Raw genomic sequence first — 18,883 nt, forward strand, 5'->3', positions numbered from 1 at the left:
TTGTTACTCTTCAAGAATGGCACCAGGGAGGTAGATTATCGTTCCCCCAAGCAGGAAATGTTTCCATGAAGAATGCTCTGTCCTTGGATTGACACAATATCTCATTGCCACAAATCTAGTTTGTCTTATTCACAATGCTCACATAAGATGCTGTTATTTCGGCAGGGAAAGATTCAAAGGCATTGATTTGGCCAAGGACACACTGAGGGTGACCCCTGAGAGCCTGTAGAAGCAGGCTATACTCAGGCCCCATCTACACTGTGCATTTAAAGCAGGATCGTACCATCCTGGCTACCCCCCAAAGAATCCTGGGAGCTGTTGGTTTCCTAAGGCTGCTAAGAGTGGTGAGGGGTCCCCTATTCCCATCCCAGAGCTATAATTCCCAGAGTTCCCTGGGTCATAGCTGTCAACTTAAAGATTTGAAAATAAGGGATGAGCAGCCTCAAAAATAAGGGATCAGCAGCCAAAATAAGGGATTTTCAGAGCACAGGTATGTTCAACTTCTGAGCCCCTCCAAGCCAAAGGCAGAAAGCCCAGCCAGCAGCCAAACGAAGCCTCAAGCGGTGGTTCCCACAGCGCAGCAACCCGGCAAAGGGGATGCAGCAAGGAAAATCACCGTCACCTCTCCGCTGGGAAGCACTGAGCAAAGGCAAGTCCCCAGGCAAGGCGGCCAATTTGATTGGCACAAGGCATGCAAGTTCCACCCCCCAGTCGTTCTTAGACTCCTTATTGGGTGAGCAACGCAGCCAAGCAACACAGTTGGAGCCTCCCTCCTCCCTGGCCGGCAGGGAAGGAGGGAGGGAGAGGAGCTGCTTCCTTTGAAACCCGGGAAATTTAAGGGACATCATCAATAAGGGACAGCAGCAGGACACGGCGCTGGGATAAGGGAGTTTCCCACCAAATAACGGACAGTTGACAGCTATGCCCTGGGTGGAGGGATTGATTGTTAAACCAATGGGCTGGGAAAACCTGAAAGACCACCTCCATCCTGACAGACCCTCCTTAGATCAGCACAGAGGTCTCCCTCTCTTCGTAGTTCTGCTGAGGAGTCTCACCTGCCACCATGAGGGTGAAATCAAAGCCCTTCTTCACAGATTTCCGGTGCACCTGGTTGGGGAGAGTGGCAAACCCCACATACTGCTTTTCGTGGTCCTGCAAGAAGGATAGCAGCAGCCATTGGTCACCTTCTTATTGCTGCTTTTTAAAACATTTAATTAGCTGTTCTATGGCTCCCCTAATCCAAAAAGGCAGAGAATCAATATCCTTACTGCAATAAATAAGGAAGTCGTTTTGAAATTAATTCAAATCAATCAAAACGGAAAGGTTATTATTATTAATTGTCGCTGTCGTTTACTTCATATGCCACTTGATACCAGGCTTCTAAGCAGTCTACAAGTACAAAAACCAGCTGCGCAAACATGAAAATATAAACATCCATCATTAAAACAATCCCATGAAAATATTAAAATGCAGACATCCGTAATTTTAAAAATGTGCAATGGAACAACCCCATTAAAACAGGAGACTCAGGACAAGAGGTGAAGGATGAGATGAAGTGAAACAAGGCTCCAGATTCAGAGAAAGTCGGCAGATTCCAAATATTGGGGAGACAAGGGTTTCAGAAGCACACTGATGGACCTGTGCAGCCAACACAGGAGGTGAGTTCGGATCCTCAACAGGTCCATTATAGCCCAGTTTTACAGTGGTGGTGGCAAGCAGAAATATTTCCTGCTACCACTCTTCCCGCCCACCTCCAACCCCTTCAAAAGAAACCAGTCCCTTGAGAAAGACACTATAGAACTGTTGCCATGGTGCATTCAACAAGAGTACGAGCTGAGTAGCTGTGCATGCAGATATTTGAGCTGATTCAGGGCCGGATTCAGGTTTGATGAGGCCTTAAGCTACTGAAGGTAATGGGGCCCTTTATATGTCCAGCTGTCCTTTGTCAACAACAAATTTTTACTGTTTTTTGTGTTGAATATATGCTATATGGTAATTTATGGACCTAAAGGTAAAGGTCCAGTCGTGGCCGACTCTGGGGTTGCGTTGCTCACCTCGCTTTATTGGCCAAGGGAGCCGGTGTACAGCTTCCAGGTCATGTGGCCAGCATGACTAAACTGCTTCTGGCAAACCAGAGCAGCGCACAGAAACGGAGTTTACCTTCCTGCCAGAGCGGTCCCTATTTATCTACTTGCACTTTGACATGCTTTCGAACTGCTAGGTTGGCAGGAGCAGGGACCGAGCAACGGGAGCTCACCCCGTCGCGGGGATTCGAACTGCCGACCTTCTGATCGGCAAGTCCTAGGCTCTGTGGTTTAATCCACAGCGCCACCCGCGTCCCCAATTTATGGACCTACTAGGTGTCTAAAGTCATTTGCACATGTTGCCATGCAACCAGTCCATGCAGAATGTAGGCACCTATATACAGTGGTACCCCGCAAGACGAATGCCTCGCAAGACGGAAAACCCGCAAGACGAAAGGGTTTTCTGTTTTGGAGGTGCTTCGCAAGACGAATTTCCCTATGGGCTTGCTTCGCAAGACGAAAGCCCATAGGGAAATCTCTGGGGACCTGTTTTAAATTGCTGGCGGTCGGGAGCAAAGACTTTCGCCCACAGCCGGCCTTCAGAAGAGGTCCTGGACCTCTTCTGAAGGCCAGCGGGGGGCAAAAGTCTTTGCTCCCCCCCGCCTGCCTTCCCGGGACAGCGGAGACTTCTCCGCTGCCCCGGGCGATCTTAAAATGCTGGCGGGCGGGAGCGAAGCGTTCGCTGCCGACCCCCAGCATTTTAAAATCTCCCCGGGACAGCAGAGACTTCTCTGCTGTCCCGGGCGATCTTAAAATGCTGGCGGGCGGGAGCGAAGCGTTCGCTGCTGACCCCCAGCATTTTAAAATCTCCCCGGGACAGCAGAGGCTTCGCTCCCGCCCGCCAGCATTTTAAAATCGCCCCGGGACAGCAGGGGCTTTTAAAATGCTGGCGGTCGGCAGCAAAGCCCTCCTGTCCCCGGAGCTTGCGGGGCGGGAGGTGGGAAGAAGGGCTTTTCTTCCCACCGCCAGCCTTCAGAACAGCCTTCTGAAGGCTGGCAGTGGGAAGAAAAGCCCTTGTTCCCCCCCCCCCAGCCTTCAGAAGAGGTCGGGGGACAGACTGTCCCCGGACCTGGTCTGAAGGCGGTTTCCCTAGGAACGCATTAATTGATTTTCAATGCATTCCTATGGGAAACCGTGCTTCGCAAGACGAAAAACTTGCAAGAAGAAAAAACTTGCGGAACGAATTAATTTCGTCTTGCGAGGCACCACTGTATAGAAATGAGCAAACCAGTGGTATTTTAGGGAGCAGGCTAGCAGACGGGGCCCATTACTTACATCATAGGAGCCTACACAACACAAAACACTGTTGCTGTACACTGTAGGTTTTGTTTTATTTGTTTTTTATCTTATATTTTGGAAATGTACATCCAGTTGTTTTTTCCCTTTAATTTTTTTATGGGGGGGCAAGAGAGTGGGGTCCTAAGCTATAGCTTGTTTAGCTTATACGTAAACCCAGCACTGGCTGTATTGTACAGGTATTCACATATAACATTCAACAAGTGTAGTCTCTGTACTCTACAGCTGATCAATACACACTGTCACTCAAGGTTTGTTCAGCCATCACACTGAACACAGGTACAAGCTGTCTCTACTGGTGTATCAGTGGTTGTGCGAAAGAAACGTCCGCTTACATTGATTTCTCCAGCTTGTATACAGATTCAAAGTCTGATGTTACATGTGAAGCACTGTACAAGTGAACAGGCTCAACTATTTGTGTACATGGGACCACAGGTTGCACGCTCGCTTAATGTAGCATGTGCAGACATTGTACATCATCCCCCTCCCATTGGAGAAAACGCCCAAATGCCACCCTCTTTTCAATGTCTGCAAATGAAGTGGGGGAAGTGGAAGGTTAGGTTGGTTTGGCCCTGCCACCCAGTCTGCTCGACAGCAAGCGAATTTGTGAAGCCATCTGACAACCTGAACAACTGCAAGGTGGGTGGGTGGATGATTGGCACAGCCACAAAGCGGTGACTGGAAATCAACCGTCACAGAACAACAGCTTTCCTCCCGTCTTAAGCAAGACACTTTACAAGCGGAAACTTGTAATCCAGAATGCAGCAGCTAGACTGGTGACTGGGAGCGGCTGCCGAGACCACATAACACCAGTCTTGAAAGATCTACATTGGCTCCCGGTACGTTTCCAAGCACAATTCAAAGTGTTGGTGCTGACCTTTAAAGCCCTAAACGACCTCAGCCCTGTATACCTGAAGGAGCATCTCCACCCCCATCGTTCAGCACTGAGGTCCAGCTCCGAGGGCCTTCTGACGGGTCCCCTCACTGTGAGAAGTGAAGTTACAGGGAACCAGGCAGAGGGCCTTCTCAGCAGTGGCGCCCGCCCTGTGGTATGCCCTCCCATCAGATGTCAAGGAAATAAACAGCTATCTGATGTTTAGGAGACATCTGAAGCCAGCCCTGTTTAGGGAAGCTTTTAATGACTGATGTTTTAATGTATTTTAAATCTTTTGTTGGAAGCTGCCCAGAGTGGCTGGGGAAACCCAGCCAGATAGGCGGGGTATAAATAATACAGTGGTACCTCAGGTTACGTACTTAATTCGTTCCGGAGGGCCGTACTTAACCTGAAACTGTTCTTAACCTGAAGCACCACTTTAGCTAATGGGGCCTCCCGCTGCCGCCGGAGCATGATTTCTGTTCTCATCCTGAAGCAAAGTTCTTAACCCGAGGTACTATTTCTGGGTTAGCGGAGTCTGTAACCTGAAGCATATGTAACCAGAAGCATATGTAACCTGAAGCGTATGTAACCCGAGGTACCACTGTAAATTTATTATTATTATTATTATTATTATTATTATTATTATTATTATTATTATTCACCAAAGCCACTCCCGAGCAAGGGAGGAGGTGGGGTTGCAGGCTTCACACCCCTCCCCACACACGTGGGGGCTGGCTTTCCGCCCCCGCGATCACAGGGGAATCCTTGGACGCGTCATCCCCCTGGCTAGCCAATCGGCTGGCCCGGGAGGCGTGGCCCGCTCTATTTAGGGCTGGCACAGCCAAGGATCTCCCTCTTTCTCACACCTCAGCTCATCTGGTTTATGCAGATGAGGGGGGGGAGGAAGCGCCATCACCTTCCCCCAAAACAAAGGGTAGTCCGGTAAAGGATTCCAGGGGGCGTGGCCTTGTCCTAAGCCTATGGAGGTGTGGGCCCACGGCACGCCCCCACGCGGTGACCCCAGGGGGAGGTCCTAGTTGACGTGCCTCAGCAGGACTCCTCCCACTGGTGGTTAACCCTCACCGGCCTTCAACCATGCAGGCTGAAGCCGGTTAGTTTTTAGGACCAATGCCTAAGGCCAATACCGCTCAATTCCTGTAATCAATAAAGTTGTGGCCTAATTTGACCCATTAACTCGAATTCTTGTGTCTCGTGTCTTTTTTTCTGAGGGGGGAGGCGGGAACTCGCCACGCAATTGCCCATACAGCTGCAAGTCATTGTAGGTGGTCCACACACATTAAATAAGAATTACAGGTGTCCCATTATGCAAGTGGACGAGGACTACTTTCTTTAAAAGACTCAAGTGATATAGGAGCTTATGGCACCTTGAGCTTCTTGGAGGAAAGGTGGAAAAGCAGAGGTGCGGAACCCTAGGCCCAGAGGTCAAATGCAGCCCCTTGGCCTGTCTCTCTCTATGGCCTCTGGGACTCTCTCATGGTCCTTCCCCAAGCCAGACCCCCATGCCTGTGCTCTGTACCTTCCCCTTGACTACTTTTGCCCGGCTGGACTATGCCCTTGAACCAGTGGTGTAGTGTGGGTTGCCAGTACCCGGGACAAATCTTAAGGCTGCTCTCCCTGCTTTGAAATAACACAGGGTTTGCTTTGCCTTTACTCCATCAAGATTTTCTCACTCCAAGTGTAGCTAACCTGCATTCCCTCCAACATTTCTCCGATGATAATAGGGACATCCTATTCTATTATTATTATTATTATTATTATTATTATTATTATTATTATTATTATTATTATTATTCCGCCCATCTAACTGGGTTGCCCCAGCCATTCTGGGCAGCTTCCAACACATAATAAAACATTAAACATTAAAAAAAAACTTCCCAATACAGGGCTGCCTTCAGATGTCTTCTAAAGGTTGAATAATAACTTATCTCCTTGGCTTGGGGGTCGCATAATGCCACCCCCCCAACATTTCTCTGATGAAAATAAGGACGTCCTAAGGGAAAGTGGGACATTCCGGGATCAAATCAGAAATGGGGATGGCTTGTGTAATTCTGGGACTATCCCTTGAAAATATGGACACTTAGAGGGTCTATCCATTCTGTCAGGGACTGGTGGCTGGACCCTAAGAAGTAGGCACCAGAAGAACGGAGGTTAGACTTGGAAAAAGAAATCAGTGATCTGGGGCAGAGGCGGAGCTAGCTGCTCCGTGGCGCACATTCTGTGCACCCGGAGGCGGGGCTAGCATCTGGGGGCACGACAATGTCACCCCCCCTCAGGGATGACACCCAGGGCGAACCGCCCCCACCACACCCCTCTTCTTCCGCCACTGATCTGGGGGAGCCTGTAGCAGCCAAAAGAGGCAGGATTGGAGAGTGAAGAACAGGTAGAGACTCAAGGACTTCCACACCTCCTCCTGCTGCTGCCCTATCCATCTCCTGCTCCACTGTCTCCCAGGACCAGGAGAGGACTGAAGCGGGAGGAGCAGAAACGGGTTACACACAGGCGTAGTCTCCACCTGCTTACGGGCAGCTCAGGTGGGGAAAATATATAAGAGACCACCTTGCCTGTCACTTAGTGCAGACCCAGGTCATCAAGCCTGAGCTTCTACAGCTGCCACCCGCCATGAACCACCATTGGCGGGACTGGCAGCAACAGTAGTGGATACGTTCTGCACTTAAGGTATTTTACTCTCTTGTTAATTATGCTGTTTTTATTTTATATTTGACTTCCTTTAGTAATGTTTTATTTTGAAATGTTTAAGGTATTTCTTTTGTTAAATGTGCATTCTGTGCAGCAGTCGCTCTCCTTTGTAATGCTTTATTTTGAAATCTTCAGGATAACATTTGAGCGTCCTGTTGAATGCTCTGAATGTATACTTTATATCTGTTATATTCTGGATTGTTTTATTTGATGCTTTAATGCGTCGTAAACTGCTTTGAGGTTTTTCTTAAAAATGTAAAGCGGTATTGAAATGAAATTCATGATAAGCTGAGGTCAGGATTGGGGCCTCTCTGTTGAGGCAACTGCCTCATCAGGGATACACCCAGGAGTAGCTGAGAAATGCAGGACTAATGGACATGCCTTTTCAAAACTTGTAGTTGTATATTTTGACAATGAAGAGTGAGTTTCTCACCCTGGACATTCCTTGCCTGACAAGCGCCGTGTCACACTCCATAGGACCTGGCAGAACATGGTTCTTACTACTACAGAGATACTGAATTCCTGGATATATTAATTAGAAATATTAATCCACATGACTAATCTAACATGATTAAATTTTAAACACCAGTGAAAATAATTAAAAGGAAGATGGGTCACAGGGCTGGTCATTTCTCAGTGTCTTCCGAAGTAGAACATTAGATGGATGGTGGACGGACAAGCGCTTTCTTAATGAAATACTCGCTGCACTGCCAAGCTTGGGAGAAAGATGGATTAATCCTGATTCTCTCTTTCCACATTAGCGTGATGGTCGCTTGTAGCTGGTGAATGAGAAGTTAAAGTGTTTCTTTAAGTAGATGTTTTAAGCGAGTGCAGAGTTTAAAGAAGCCTCCGGGGTGGAGCAAGATGAAAAGTCATTCATGGAATTGGCAACTGGGTGAATGGGGTTTTTTTTTTGGGGGGGGGGTTGAGGCTGCTATCCAAACAACTAGATCTGCAAATGAAAGGATGTCCACTTGTGCAATGGAATTTGAGTTCCTTCTCCTCTCTCTACACAAGCCCCCCTCCCCAAATATGCTCCAGAGGATTGGGGAACACACACACATACCCGAACAGATTTAGGGGGTGGGCAGAGAGAAGAGAGGGGGGAGAAGTTTGTTTATTTATTTATAAAACTATTTGTAGACTTCTGTATCATAAAAATATACACTTTGCAGCAATAGAAACATAAAAGCATGCAGTAAAAGCATAAAACAGTTAAATGCATAAAGCAAAACAGTTAAATGCAAATGTCAATAAACCATTGTTGTGTTCTTGCACAAAGGCCTTGCACTAGTGGTTCCACTCTATTGGATTCTGCCCTAAATTTGAAAATTCAGATCAGGACTACAAAAGGTTAAAGCCCCCTACCGCGCCCCCTACCCCAACATAACACAGCAGGGTCCTGACGTGGGTTACACACACACACATTTGTCATTTACATTGTAAAGGCCTTTAATAATAGCTGTTTTCCTTTTAAGAATTTCCATCCTACCCATTTCTTGAAACGGATTCAAGACGATTAACAAAACACTGGTGACCAAAGCCAACATAAACCCTTAAAAAAAAGCCCGGAATGCATTCAAATTAATGTCAACAATGGTTTTACTTTATTTATTTTTTAGATCAAGCTTGCCTCATTTTGCCCTTTGTATAAGTTAATGTATGGAACACTTTTCCCTTTGCTGGCTCTGAGGATGGATGGACGCAACAAACTATTCTTTAAGGGGGGTGGAGTTTTGGTGATTAAAGTGGCATCATGCCTGGTGCAAATATGGGATAAAAGTCCATTTCTGGTTGGGTTTTTAAATGGGAAATCCCAAAAACATCAGCATGGAAACACACTGTTTTTAAAAAAAGAACTACTTACAAGGTGATCCGAGGGTTGCAGGTTGCCTCCATTCCTCTAAAAGTAAAAAATGAAAAATTCCTTTTAAAACTTCAAAAAATTAAGTGCCCAGCCACCCACATCCTGAGATGCGAGGGCACAGGGCACCCTGCTACAAATTGCACACACAGCAAGCTCCCCAGAGGGAGATAGGATTGGTACCCTTCCAGCGCTATTAGGAGGAGTTATAAAGAAAAGCAACACTGTCCCCAGGACTCACAGTTCCTGCTTCAACAGAAGGAACCTGCTGAGCTAGAACCCAGGCGCCCGGTCCTCAAGAGTTTCAGATACCGTATTTTTCGCACCATAGGACGCACCGGACAATAGGACGCACTTTGTTTTAGAGGGGGGAGAACAAGAAAAAAAAGTTCTCCCCCTCTCTGCCCAGTGCCCCTTCAGTGAAGCGGCAGGAGGCGCTGCACAGAGAGGGGGAGAACTTCCCCCTCTTGTTTTCCCGCTCTAAAACAAGGTGCCGTTTAAGGTGTGTTCAGGCGGCTACCTTGGAAGCCTGGAGAGCGAGAGGGGTCGGTGTGCACTGACCCCTCTCGCTCTCCAGGCTTCAGGTTCCTTTAGACCTGCTCTTTGGGGCTGGTGAGGGGAAGCCCACCACCAGCCCCAAAGAGCAGGTCAGGGAGCAGCGGAAAGGCGCAGCAGAGAGGGTCGCGGGGCTATGGCGTCTTCGCTCCATAGGACGCACACACATCTCCCCTTCACTTTTGAAGGGGGAAAAGTGCATCCTATAGAGCGAAAAATACGGTAACTGGTCTGTGTGGGGAGGGAGCAAGGGTGTGTCCACACAAGTCCGGCCCCCAACATTCCTGCACACACCAGCACCATGGCAGACCTTTGATTATATTCAACGCCAGTCAACGTGTGCTTCAGAGAGCCTCACACCATCAACATACGAACAGCTCTGCTGGATCCAGCCAATGGCCCATCTAGACCAGATTATCCTGTTCTCACAGCAGCCAACCAAATGCTTATTATGGGAGGTCCACACATTGTATCCAATGCTCAGAGTAGACTCATTGAAATTGATGCACATAACTCTTTTTCTGCCCACAATTCACATTTGGTTTACTATTTCTTCAGAATACAGTGGTACCTCAGGTTAAGAACTTAATTCGTCCTGGAGGTCCGTTCTTAACCTGAAACTGTTCTTAACCTGAGGTGCCACTTTAGCTAATGGGGCCTCCTGCTGCCGCCATGCCGCGATTTCTGTTCTCATGCAAAGTTCTTAACCCGAGGTACTATTTCTGGGTTAGCGGAGTCTGTAACCTGAAGCACCTGTAACCGAGGTACCACTGTACCACCAGAGCCCAGTTCAAGACATTTTAGCACCACAAAATGGCACCCCCTGCCTCCTTCCCTGCCAGGGAAAAAGGGGTGAGTGAAGATCTACATCAGGAAGAAGAGAGGGGGAATAAAGATCTATGTCGGGAACGAGGGTGGGAGACCTAGGAGCCAACTCCTAGGGACTGAGATCCCTTCAGCTCCTTCAATAAAATACAGTGGTACTCAGGTTACAGACGCTTCAGGTTACAGACTCCACTAACTCAGAAAAAGTACCTCAGGTTAAGAACTTTGCTTCAGGATGAGAACACAAATCGTGCAGCGGCAGCGGGAGGCCCCATTAGCTAAAGTGGTACTTCAGGTTAAGGACAGTTTCAGGTTAAGAACAGACCTCCAGAACAAATTAAGTTCTTAACCCGAGGTACCACTGTACCTGAGGGGGCCGTGGGCCCTCAAAGTTAAGGGGCATTGCCATTTAAACGGTGTAGGTTTGTGTGTTGTGATTACTTGGGACGGGGCATACCTCTCACCCCCAATATTTTTTTTAAGTTGGTGGAAGGAGGCCTGCAGCACCTCCTATTCTCCAAGAGACCACTGTAGAGGCGGCGTTGGGGGACCACCAATGGATCCACAGTGACGGCAGCGAGTGATGCACTCCTTGGAGGCAGGATCTGCTGCCCCTGTGGATCCCACCACCCAAAGTAATCCACCTCACCTTGTCTCATGGGTGGCGTTGATACATCACCCAGGCCTACTTGTGAGTCCCAGCAACTGGTAATTAGAAGCAATCTGCCTCTGACAGGGCATGAGGGCTAAAATGTGAAGCTCAAACCCACCCAGCCCTCCATGTTTACATTGGCTCCAGAACGAGGCAGATTTGTGGGCCTGCTTTTGTCAATGGAATTCCAGCTCTGCTCAGCAAAGCACCCTCTGAATACCCCATTCATTGCTCGTGGTAAATCTAAAGAGGTCCTCCCAGCTGCTTTCTGCTCTTGATACACACAGAGGCTTCTTTCTCCCAAGCAGAACCACCTCCATCCTCATTTAAGAACTGCTATTCCAACATCTTCTCAACCCAGTTTTTGCCGTCCATCTTTTCTTCTCCCTCCCTGGTCCCAAGACAACTGTTTAGCGAAGTTTTTAATGTCTGATGCTGTATTGTTTTTAATATTCAGTTGGAAGCCGCCCAGAGTGGCTGGGGAAACCCAGCCAGATGGGCGGGGTATAAATAATAAATTATTATTATTATTATTATTATTATTATTATTATTATTATTATTATTATTATTATTATTATTACAACACGCAGCGGAAGCCATTCAACTTCCAAGGCATGTTTGAAAATGGAAGCATTTGCGTCCGGGTTTGGGGCGTCCGGGTTCCAAAATGTTCAACGGAAACGTTCGAAAACCGAGGTATCACTGTACCAGTTTTTCTGGAAACCACAGGAGGGCAGAGTGTTCTTGCTTCGCATGGGGGCATCTGCTTGGCCACTATGAGAACAGAATGCTGGACTTGACCCAGCAGGTTCTTGTTCTATGTTCTATGTTCTTCAGATAGGGAGCTTGTGGCCCTCTAGGTGTTGTTGGCCTACAACTGCCATCACCCCTTGCATCACTTGCATCACTGACTCTGCTTGCTGAGGCTGATGGGAGATGTAGTCAAAGGACATCTGAAGGACCAGAGGCTCCAGGCCACTTTGAAAGCCTTCTGAGATGAACTGGTGGTTTACCACCACATCTAGTGGCAGCAAATTCCACAAATTAATTGCATGTTATAAAAATAAACATAAAAAGGAAGGAGACTCCATAAACTCTCCAGCCACAGCACCACCAAAGAATGCCATAAAACAGTTAGGCGTTAACTTTTATGGGCTTGGAAGGACAGACAGGAGGGGAAAGTTCATCTCCTGCTAGGACAATACCAGTCAGTGCATAAACTGAATAGGGGAAGGGTCGTAGCTTAGTGGAAGAGCATCTGCTTTGCATGCAGAAGGTCCTGGGTTCAATCCCCAGCATCTCTAGATAAACCCCTGCCAGTCAATGTAAAGGTAAAGGTAAAAAAAGAGGTGAAGGACCCCTGGATGGTTAAGTCCAGTCAAAGGTAACGATGGGATGCAGCGTTCATCTCACTTCAGGCCAAGGGAGCCAGCGTTTGTCCACAGACAACTTTCTGTGTCATGTGGCCAGCAGGACTAAACCGCTTCTGGCACAACAGGATACCGTGACGAGTGCCAGAGCACACAGAAACGACATTTACCTTCCCGCCGCAGCGGTACTTATTTATCTACTTGCACCGGCGTGCTTTCGAACTGCTAGGTTGGCAGGAGCTGGAACAGAGCAATGGGAGCTCACTCCAGCATGGGGATTCGAACTGCCAACCTTCTGAATGGCAAGCCCAAGAGGCTCAGTGGTTTAGACCACAGTGCCACCCGTGTCCCTGCCAATCAGTGTAGACTGTACTGAACTAGGTGGACCTGTGGTCTCACTCAGTACAAGTCAGCTTCCTATCATCCTGTGAATTAATGGAGGGGATATTAAGGAGCCTTTGCCCCTTTTGTCAAACTGCCTACTTCCTCCTTTCTTCTCAAAGATTTGGACGGCAGGCAATAGAAGAGGAAGCCTTCGCAAGAGACCCAGAAGGCAAATTCTTCCTCCCTGCCATCTGTCTCAGACAGGGTACTATTGGGAGGGACATCTCCCCTGAAAGGCAAGCTTTGGAAATGAACGTTCAGAAGTAACGAAATAGTAACAGATTGCGGCTCCAGCCTTCGCCTGTGCACAGATCCTCGACTCAGGCCTGACTCTGGCTGGCTCCCTCCGTCAGGCGCAATAGCATCCTAGGCTAAAAAGAAAGGGCAGGAAATTTATTCGCTGTCTTCCCCTGAATTCCCTGCCGAAAGCAAAACCATCTTCATCATGTGCATCTCGCAGTTTGACTTGGCACGGCGGAAGACATCTATGTCTAGAGTTAGCATAAAAGCAGACTCCTTGGGCGCACACACCCCAAATGACCCCCCCCCCCCACTGAATCAGAAACTCGCACATCACAGTCCCCCAGCTGTCTGCACACCGGCGGTCCAGCGACTGGGCGCTGATCGGTCCAAAGTGGGTCAAACGCTGGGTGCCCAAGACACACATGCAAATGTGCATTCAAACAAACATATTGTCTAATGAAATGGTACCCTATCCGAAACGTCAGCCCCAAATCAGGCACCCACAAAAGGCAGCATGTGTACATCAGTGTGTTTTCCTTCTGGCTTCCACTGATGTGAGCGGCAACGATGGGAGGACAGCACAGAAAAGAGGCTGGTGTTTTGTTTTGTGGCTTGCATTTTATATAACCCACCGCAGCCTCTCGCAGATTCTGGCCCCCTCTTCCCCTCCCCTGATCTCTCACGCTCTGCCTTCGCCTCCTTACCGGCTTCCTCCTGTTCCTCTGCCCTTGGCAAGTCTCTTCTGTGGCTAACTGCTTCTCCTCAGGCACCATTCTTGTGCCCCCACCCCCTCCTCCTTCTCTCCAGCTCTCGGCTATTACTATAAATATACCCTTGTACCTTCAGCTTGGCTGAGTGGCTTCTCTGGGTCTGGGTCCTGGGAGAAAGCAGCCGCTCGACTAATCGCTCCTGAATAATGATTGAATCCATAATAACCAACGGCAGGCCAGACCGGGAGTCACCATGGGCCAAGCGGGAGAAAAAGCCCAGCCCATGCACTGCCTCCCAGCTTTGACTAAATCCATAAGGCTGCCACCCCCGCCCACACACGGGGAGAGAGAGAGAGAGAGAGAGAGAGGCAGCCCGGGCCTTTTCTGCAAGGCAACCACCAGCTGGCTAGAATTTCCTGTGTTGCTGTTGCCGCCTTGCTCACAGGAGGGTGGAATAAATATCAGACAACAAAGGCAGCGGCTGCCATGTGAGGAGAAGCAGCTCCGTGGGTGACAGTTTCCTCAGACAGTAGCAGCAGCACGGCGTAATGGTTAGAACAGGTCTGACTCGGTTCTGAGGCAGCGTCCTACCCCGGAGACGAAGAGAGTCCTCTTCATCGCTTCAACTGGTGAACCAGAAGCTCTAAGAAGGAGGGAGGGTGATTGGTTGACGGGCCTCCAAACTTTCTCCCATGGTGGAACTCAAGGCAGTGAGAGCCACAGCGCTGAGATCAGGAGATAAACATAAGGGCATAAGAACCTGTTGTCCAACGCCCTGTTCTCTCTTCTTTTAATACAAATTTATTTATTTGGTTTTTCAAATTAAAGTTTTGCAGAGATACATCAAACATAAATCATAAAAACAAGATTCCAAGGAATCTCTCGGACTTCCCTCCTCCCCTTTGTGGGTCCTATTCTTAATCATTTCCTTCTGCATCTTTTATGATAATCCAAATCTTTTACATCTCCATTGTGTCCAGAATTCACCATTAAACTACAACTGATATTCCAGTCCTACTAACAATTTTAACTGTTTGCAATGGTCTTTAAGATAAGTTATAATTTTCCCCCATTCCTTATTAATATTTTGGTCTTCCTGATTTCTGATTCTTCCGGTCCTTTTAGCCATTTCAGCATAGTCCATCAACTTCATCTGCCATTCTTCTATGGTCTGGACTGTAGTGGTTTGGAGTTACTCGTGCGTAAACTGTCCCCGTTTGGGAGCTTAACGGCCTGGGTTAAACCATCTTGACTACATAGCCCATCTCTGCGTGGCTGCCTCAGTCGCTAGCAGAATCTGTCTGTGGGCGTCTCTTAAACCTTTGCCAGCATAAAAGCTGTTTGACACCCAATCGTCTCCGCCTCTCATTGCGCGGGAGTCTCCTGCGCAGGGAAGGCGTGGGTAGTGGAGGACCAGTGCTCTCCTCACTGACTTCCAAGGAAGAATCCCGGAGCCCTTCCCCCTCTTCCCCCATTTGCTCTCCTGGATCCTTGGTGTTGCGCTGATTTCCTTCCCCCTCTATCAAGCTGCATCTCCCCCTTGTGCTGGTCCCTTCTCCTGCAGAATCGGAGATCCTCTCCTTCTCCTGTTGCTCCAATGTCAGTTTCCTGACATGGACTTTGTCTTCTTTCCATCTCTGGGCCAATAACATCCGTGCAGCCATGGTCGCATACATAGTCTTTTCTGCTCCCTTGGGATTTCAGCACCTAAAATCCCTAAAAGGAACACCCTTTTCTCACAGTGGCCAACCAGATGCCTGTGGAAAACTCGCAAGCAAGATTCAAGCACAACTAGAATTCAGAAGCATCCTTGCTTCCAAGTGCAGAGCTGAGCCATTGTGGTTAGGAGCCATTCTCCTCCATGAATCTGTCTAATCCTCTTTTAAAGCCATCGAGGTTGTGGCCCTCACTGCCTCCCGTAGGAGGGACTACCATAATTTGTGCTGCATGAAGAAGTATTTCCTTTCATCTCTCCTGAATCTTCCAACGTTCAGCTCCATTGGATGCCAACGAGTGTTATAAGAGATGTTGGTGCTGACCTTTAAAGCCCTAAACGGCCTCGGCCCAGTATACTTGAAGGAGCGTATCCACCCCCATCGTTTCTGCCCAGACACTGAGGTCCAGCTCCAAGGGCCTTCTGGCGGTTCCCTCGCTGCGAGAAGCCATGTTACAGGGAACGTTTCAAAACATGCCTCAGCACTGCATGGCGCATTAGGCTTCCTGTATACACATCTACCAACATCATTCCCTTGATATTCAACGTGTTGGTGCTGACCTTTAAAGCCCTAAATGGCCTCGGCCCAGTATACCTGAAGGAGCATCTCCACCCCCATCGTTCAGCACTGAGGTCCAGCTACGAGGGCCTTCTGGTGGTTCCCTCACTGCGAGAAGAGAGGTTACAGTGAACCAGGCAGAGGGCCTTCTTGGTAGTGGCACCCGCCCTGTGGAACGCCTACCCATCAGATGTTATGGAAATAAGCAACTACCAGACTTTTAGAAGACATCTGAAGGCAGCCCTGTTTAGGGAAGCTTTTAATGTTTAACCGACCACTGCATTTTAATACTTTGTTGGAAGCTGCCCAGAGTGGCTGGGGAAAACCAGCCAGATGGGTGGGGTATAAATAAGTTGTTGTTGTTGTTGTTGTTGTTGTTGTTGTTGTTGTTGTTGTTGTTGTTATATTATGGGGGGGGACTTTCTCTAGCCACTTCTTCAATGCCATGCACAACTTCTCTTGTGACCTCTTGCTTTCCTTTAAATGCATGTCCCCAACGCTGCAGGCTTTCCTCATAAGGGAAGGAAGCTGCAGAGATGCGTTGGCTACTTCCCCGTGGCTCGTAGGGCCAGATCTGGCCCACAACTTAGCTAATACTGCTTTGAGAAACACTTGCCGGCACAAAGGCAAAGCCAGGAGGTGTTGTCTCAAAGCAGGGAGAGCAGCCCTACAACTTGAGTTCTGCTCAAAGGGAGAGCATCTGGGTTAGGAAACCAAGCACACGCCCTTGAACATTTTGCAAAATGAAAACAAGGGCACGCTTGTTAACGCCCTTAGTCTCATGCTACATACTGTTTTGCAGGCCCCACCCTCTCCATTGCTACATGTCAAAGGCTCTTTGCGACATCCCTCCCCTTTGCAGTAGCCCCTGTCCTTACTCCACCGATACAAAAGCCAAGAAAGACATGGTTCCTAGATTACATGATAACCTGGAAAATGTCAAGGTCCAACAATGCTATCAACGTTTCAAAACATGCCTCAGCACTGCATGGCGCATTAGGCTTCCTGTATACACATCTACCAACATCATTCCCTTGATATTCAACGTGTTGGTGCTGACCTTTAAAGCCCTAAATGGCCTCGGCCCAGTATACCTGAAGGAGCATCTCCACCCCCATCGTTCAGCACTGAGGTCCAGCTACGAGGGCCTTCTGCTGGTTCCCTCACTGTGAGAAGAGAGGTTACAGTGAACCAGGCAGAGGGCCTTCTCGGTAGTGGCGCCTGCCCTGTGGAACACCCACCCATCAGATGTCAAGGAAATAAACAACTCTCTGACTTTTAGAAGACAGCTGAAGGCAGCCCTGTTTAGGGAGGTTTTTAAGGACTGGTGTTTTTATTATGCTTTTAGATATGTTGTAAGCCACCCAGAGTGGCTGGGGAAACCCAGTCAGATGGGCAGGGTATAAACACTGGCGGAGGAAGAGGAGTGCGGGGGGAGCGCACCACCCCCGGCAGCACAATCCCAGTGGGGTGCCATCACGACTGCCCCCCAACCCACTCTGGGCACCACGCCCCCGCAGGCGGCACGTCACGCCCCTGGGATGTGCACCAACCCCGCCCCGTCTGCTCTCCGCCCCCCATGAAGCTCCACCACTGGGTATAAATAATAAAATTGTTGTTGTTGTTGTTGTTACTGACAGGAATAGACTAATCTGTCAGTTTCATTTTCTCTCTCCGTTTCTCATTTTTCCACTCTTAAATACAGTGGTCCACATTTCCACATCAGTTTGCAAAGTAAAATAAATAAATAAATAATACAGAACTTTAGTGTGAACTAATATACACATTTTTGCAAAGCAATCCCTCCTTAGAGATTTTTGGATACTATTTGAATGCATCTATTCATGTGTGCACCTCTATGCACACTTTCCCCTGGCACATGCATTTCTGTACACATCACTTCGCTGAAGAACTGCATTGCAAAATTCAGAGAAGTTGTGAATCTCAACCACTTTGCTCAAGAACTTTTGCGTCTGGGTTTTCGCTTTCTGAACTATGGCAGCCCTAAAGAAGCGAACACCAGTGAATTCCGCTCCTGTTTCCATTTTCATCAGGGTTCTGCAACATCCCTAAGAGGAAGTGAGTTTTACACAAAGAAAAAGTCTGTTTGCAAAGCAGGCCAAGGTTAGAGCTGCAACGGCATGCTCACGCCAGAGCAAGAATTTCATTAGGTTATAAATCTAAAAGGGCTCAGGCAGCTGTTATAATACATCTGTAAATGTCTCTCATCAACTAATCTGCTTTGGGATGTAGTTGTGGACCTCCAAGGCACTTGCCATTTGGCTGATTGGTAACCTGGCCAAATCGCAGCCTGTAAATTCTCCTTGAAATATGACAGGAGCTTTCATAACACCATCTATTGTCCAAAGCAAACAACATAAGCACATCCCCTCCCAGCCCAGCCACACCAACGCATGAAAAAGAGACACAGAGAGGAGGTGAAAAGAGGACTAAATAAGATAGACAACCAAACAATGTTAGAAACTGAGACATATAAGGTAAAGGTAAAGGGACCCCTGACCATTAGGTCCAGTTGTGATCGACTCTGGGGTTGCGGCGCTCATCTCGCTTTATTGGCCGAGGGAGCCGGCGTACAGCTTCCGGGTCATGTGGCCAGCATGACTAAGCCACTTCTGGCAAACCAGAGCAGCGCACGGAAACGGTGTTTACCTTCCCGCCAGAGCGGTACCTATTTATCTACTTGCACTTTGAGGTGCTTTCGAACTGCTAAGTTGGCGGGAGCAGGGACCGAGCAGCGGGAGCTCACCCCATTGCGGGGATTCGAACCACCAACCTTCTGATCGGCAAGTCCTAGGCTCTGTGGTTTAACCCACAGCGGCATATAAACTAGGTGCCAAATGGCTTCTTAAACCAGGGTTGCAGCCGCCCAAACAGAACGTTGAGTTGCCATTTTGGGGCCAGATGGCTTGAAATGGCAAAACATGGAATTTGTGTTGTTGTTCCTGAAGTACATTCTGATTGTGCAGATAAAATATAACCGACAGGATTCCAAGGGACATGTTGTTAGTAT

General features: G+C 48.4%; 2 protein-coding genes across 5 annotated transcripts in view; both read right to left on the reverse strand.

Moving 5' to 3' along the window:
• GP1BB (glycoprotein Ib platelet subunit beta) overlaps positions 1 to 18,883 on the reverse strand; it is a 210,829-nt gene that overhangs the window by 33,606 nt on the left and 158,340 nt on the right. The gene's annotated exons all lie outside the window — the stretch shown is intronic.
• SEPTIN5 (septin 5) overlaps positions 1 to 18,883 on the reverse strand; it is an 89,371-nt gene that overhangs the window by 23,101 nt on the left and 47,387 nt on the right. For 2 of the 4 annotated variants that reach the window (XR_014002964.1, XM_081175021.1), the window contains exons 1-3: positions 13,710 to 13,940; positions 8,843 to 8,878; positions 1,056 to 1,152 (exon numbers count right to left, since the gene is read on the reverse strand). Coding sequence is in view for 3 of the 4 variants with exons in the window: in XM_081175021.1 (XP_081031147.1) it covers positions 1,056 to 1,152; positions 8,843 to 8,878; positions 13,710 to 13,799 (223 nt within the window). In the remaining variant the exon portion in view is untranslated. Of the gene's footprint in view, positions 1 to 1,055; positions 1,153 to 8,842; positions 8,879 to 13,573; positions 13,671 to 13,709; positions 13,941 to 18,883 lie in introns of those variants that run through there. The other 2 variants (XM_081175022.1, XM_081175023.1) reach the window with 2 other exon arrangements.

The sequence above is a fragment of the Podarcis bocagei genome (genome assembly GCF_964188305.1).
Source record: "Podarcis bocagei genome assembly, chromosome: 16".
Classification (NCBI taxonomy): Eukaryota; Metazoa; Chordata; class Lepidosauria; order Squamata; family Lacertidae; genus Podarcis; species Podarcis bocagei.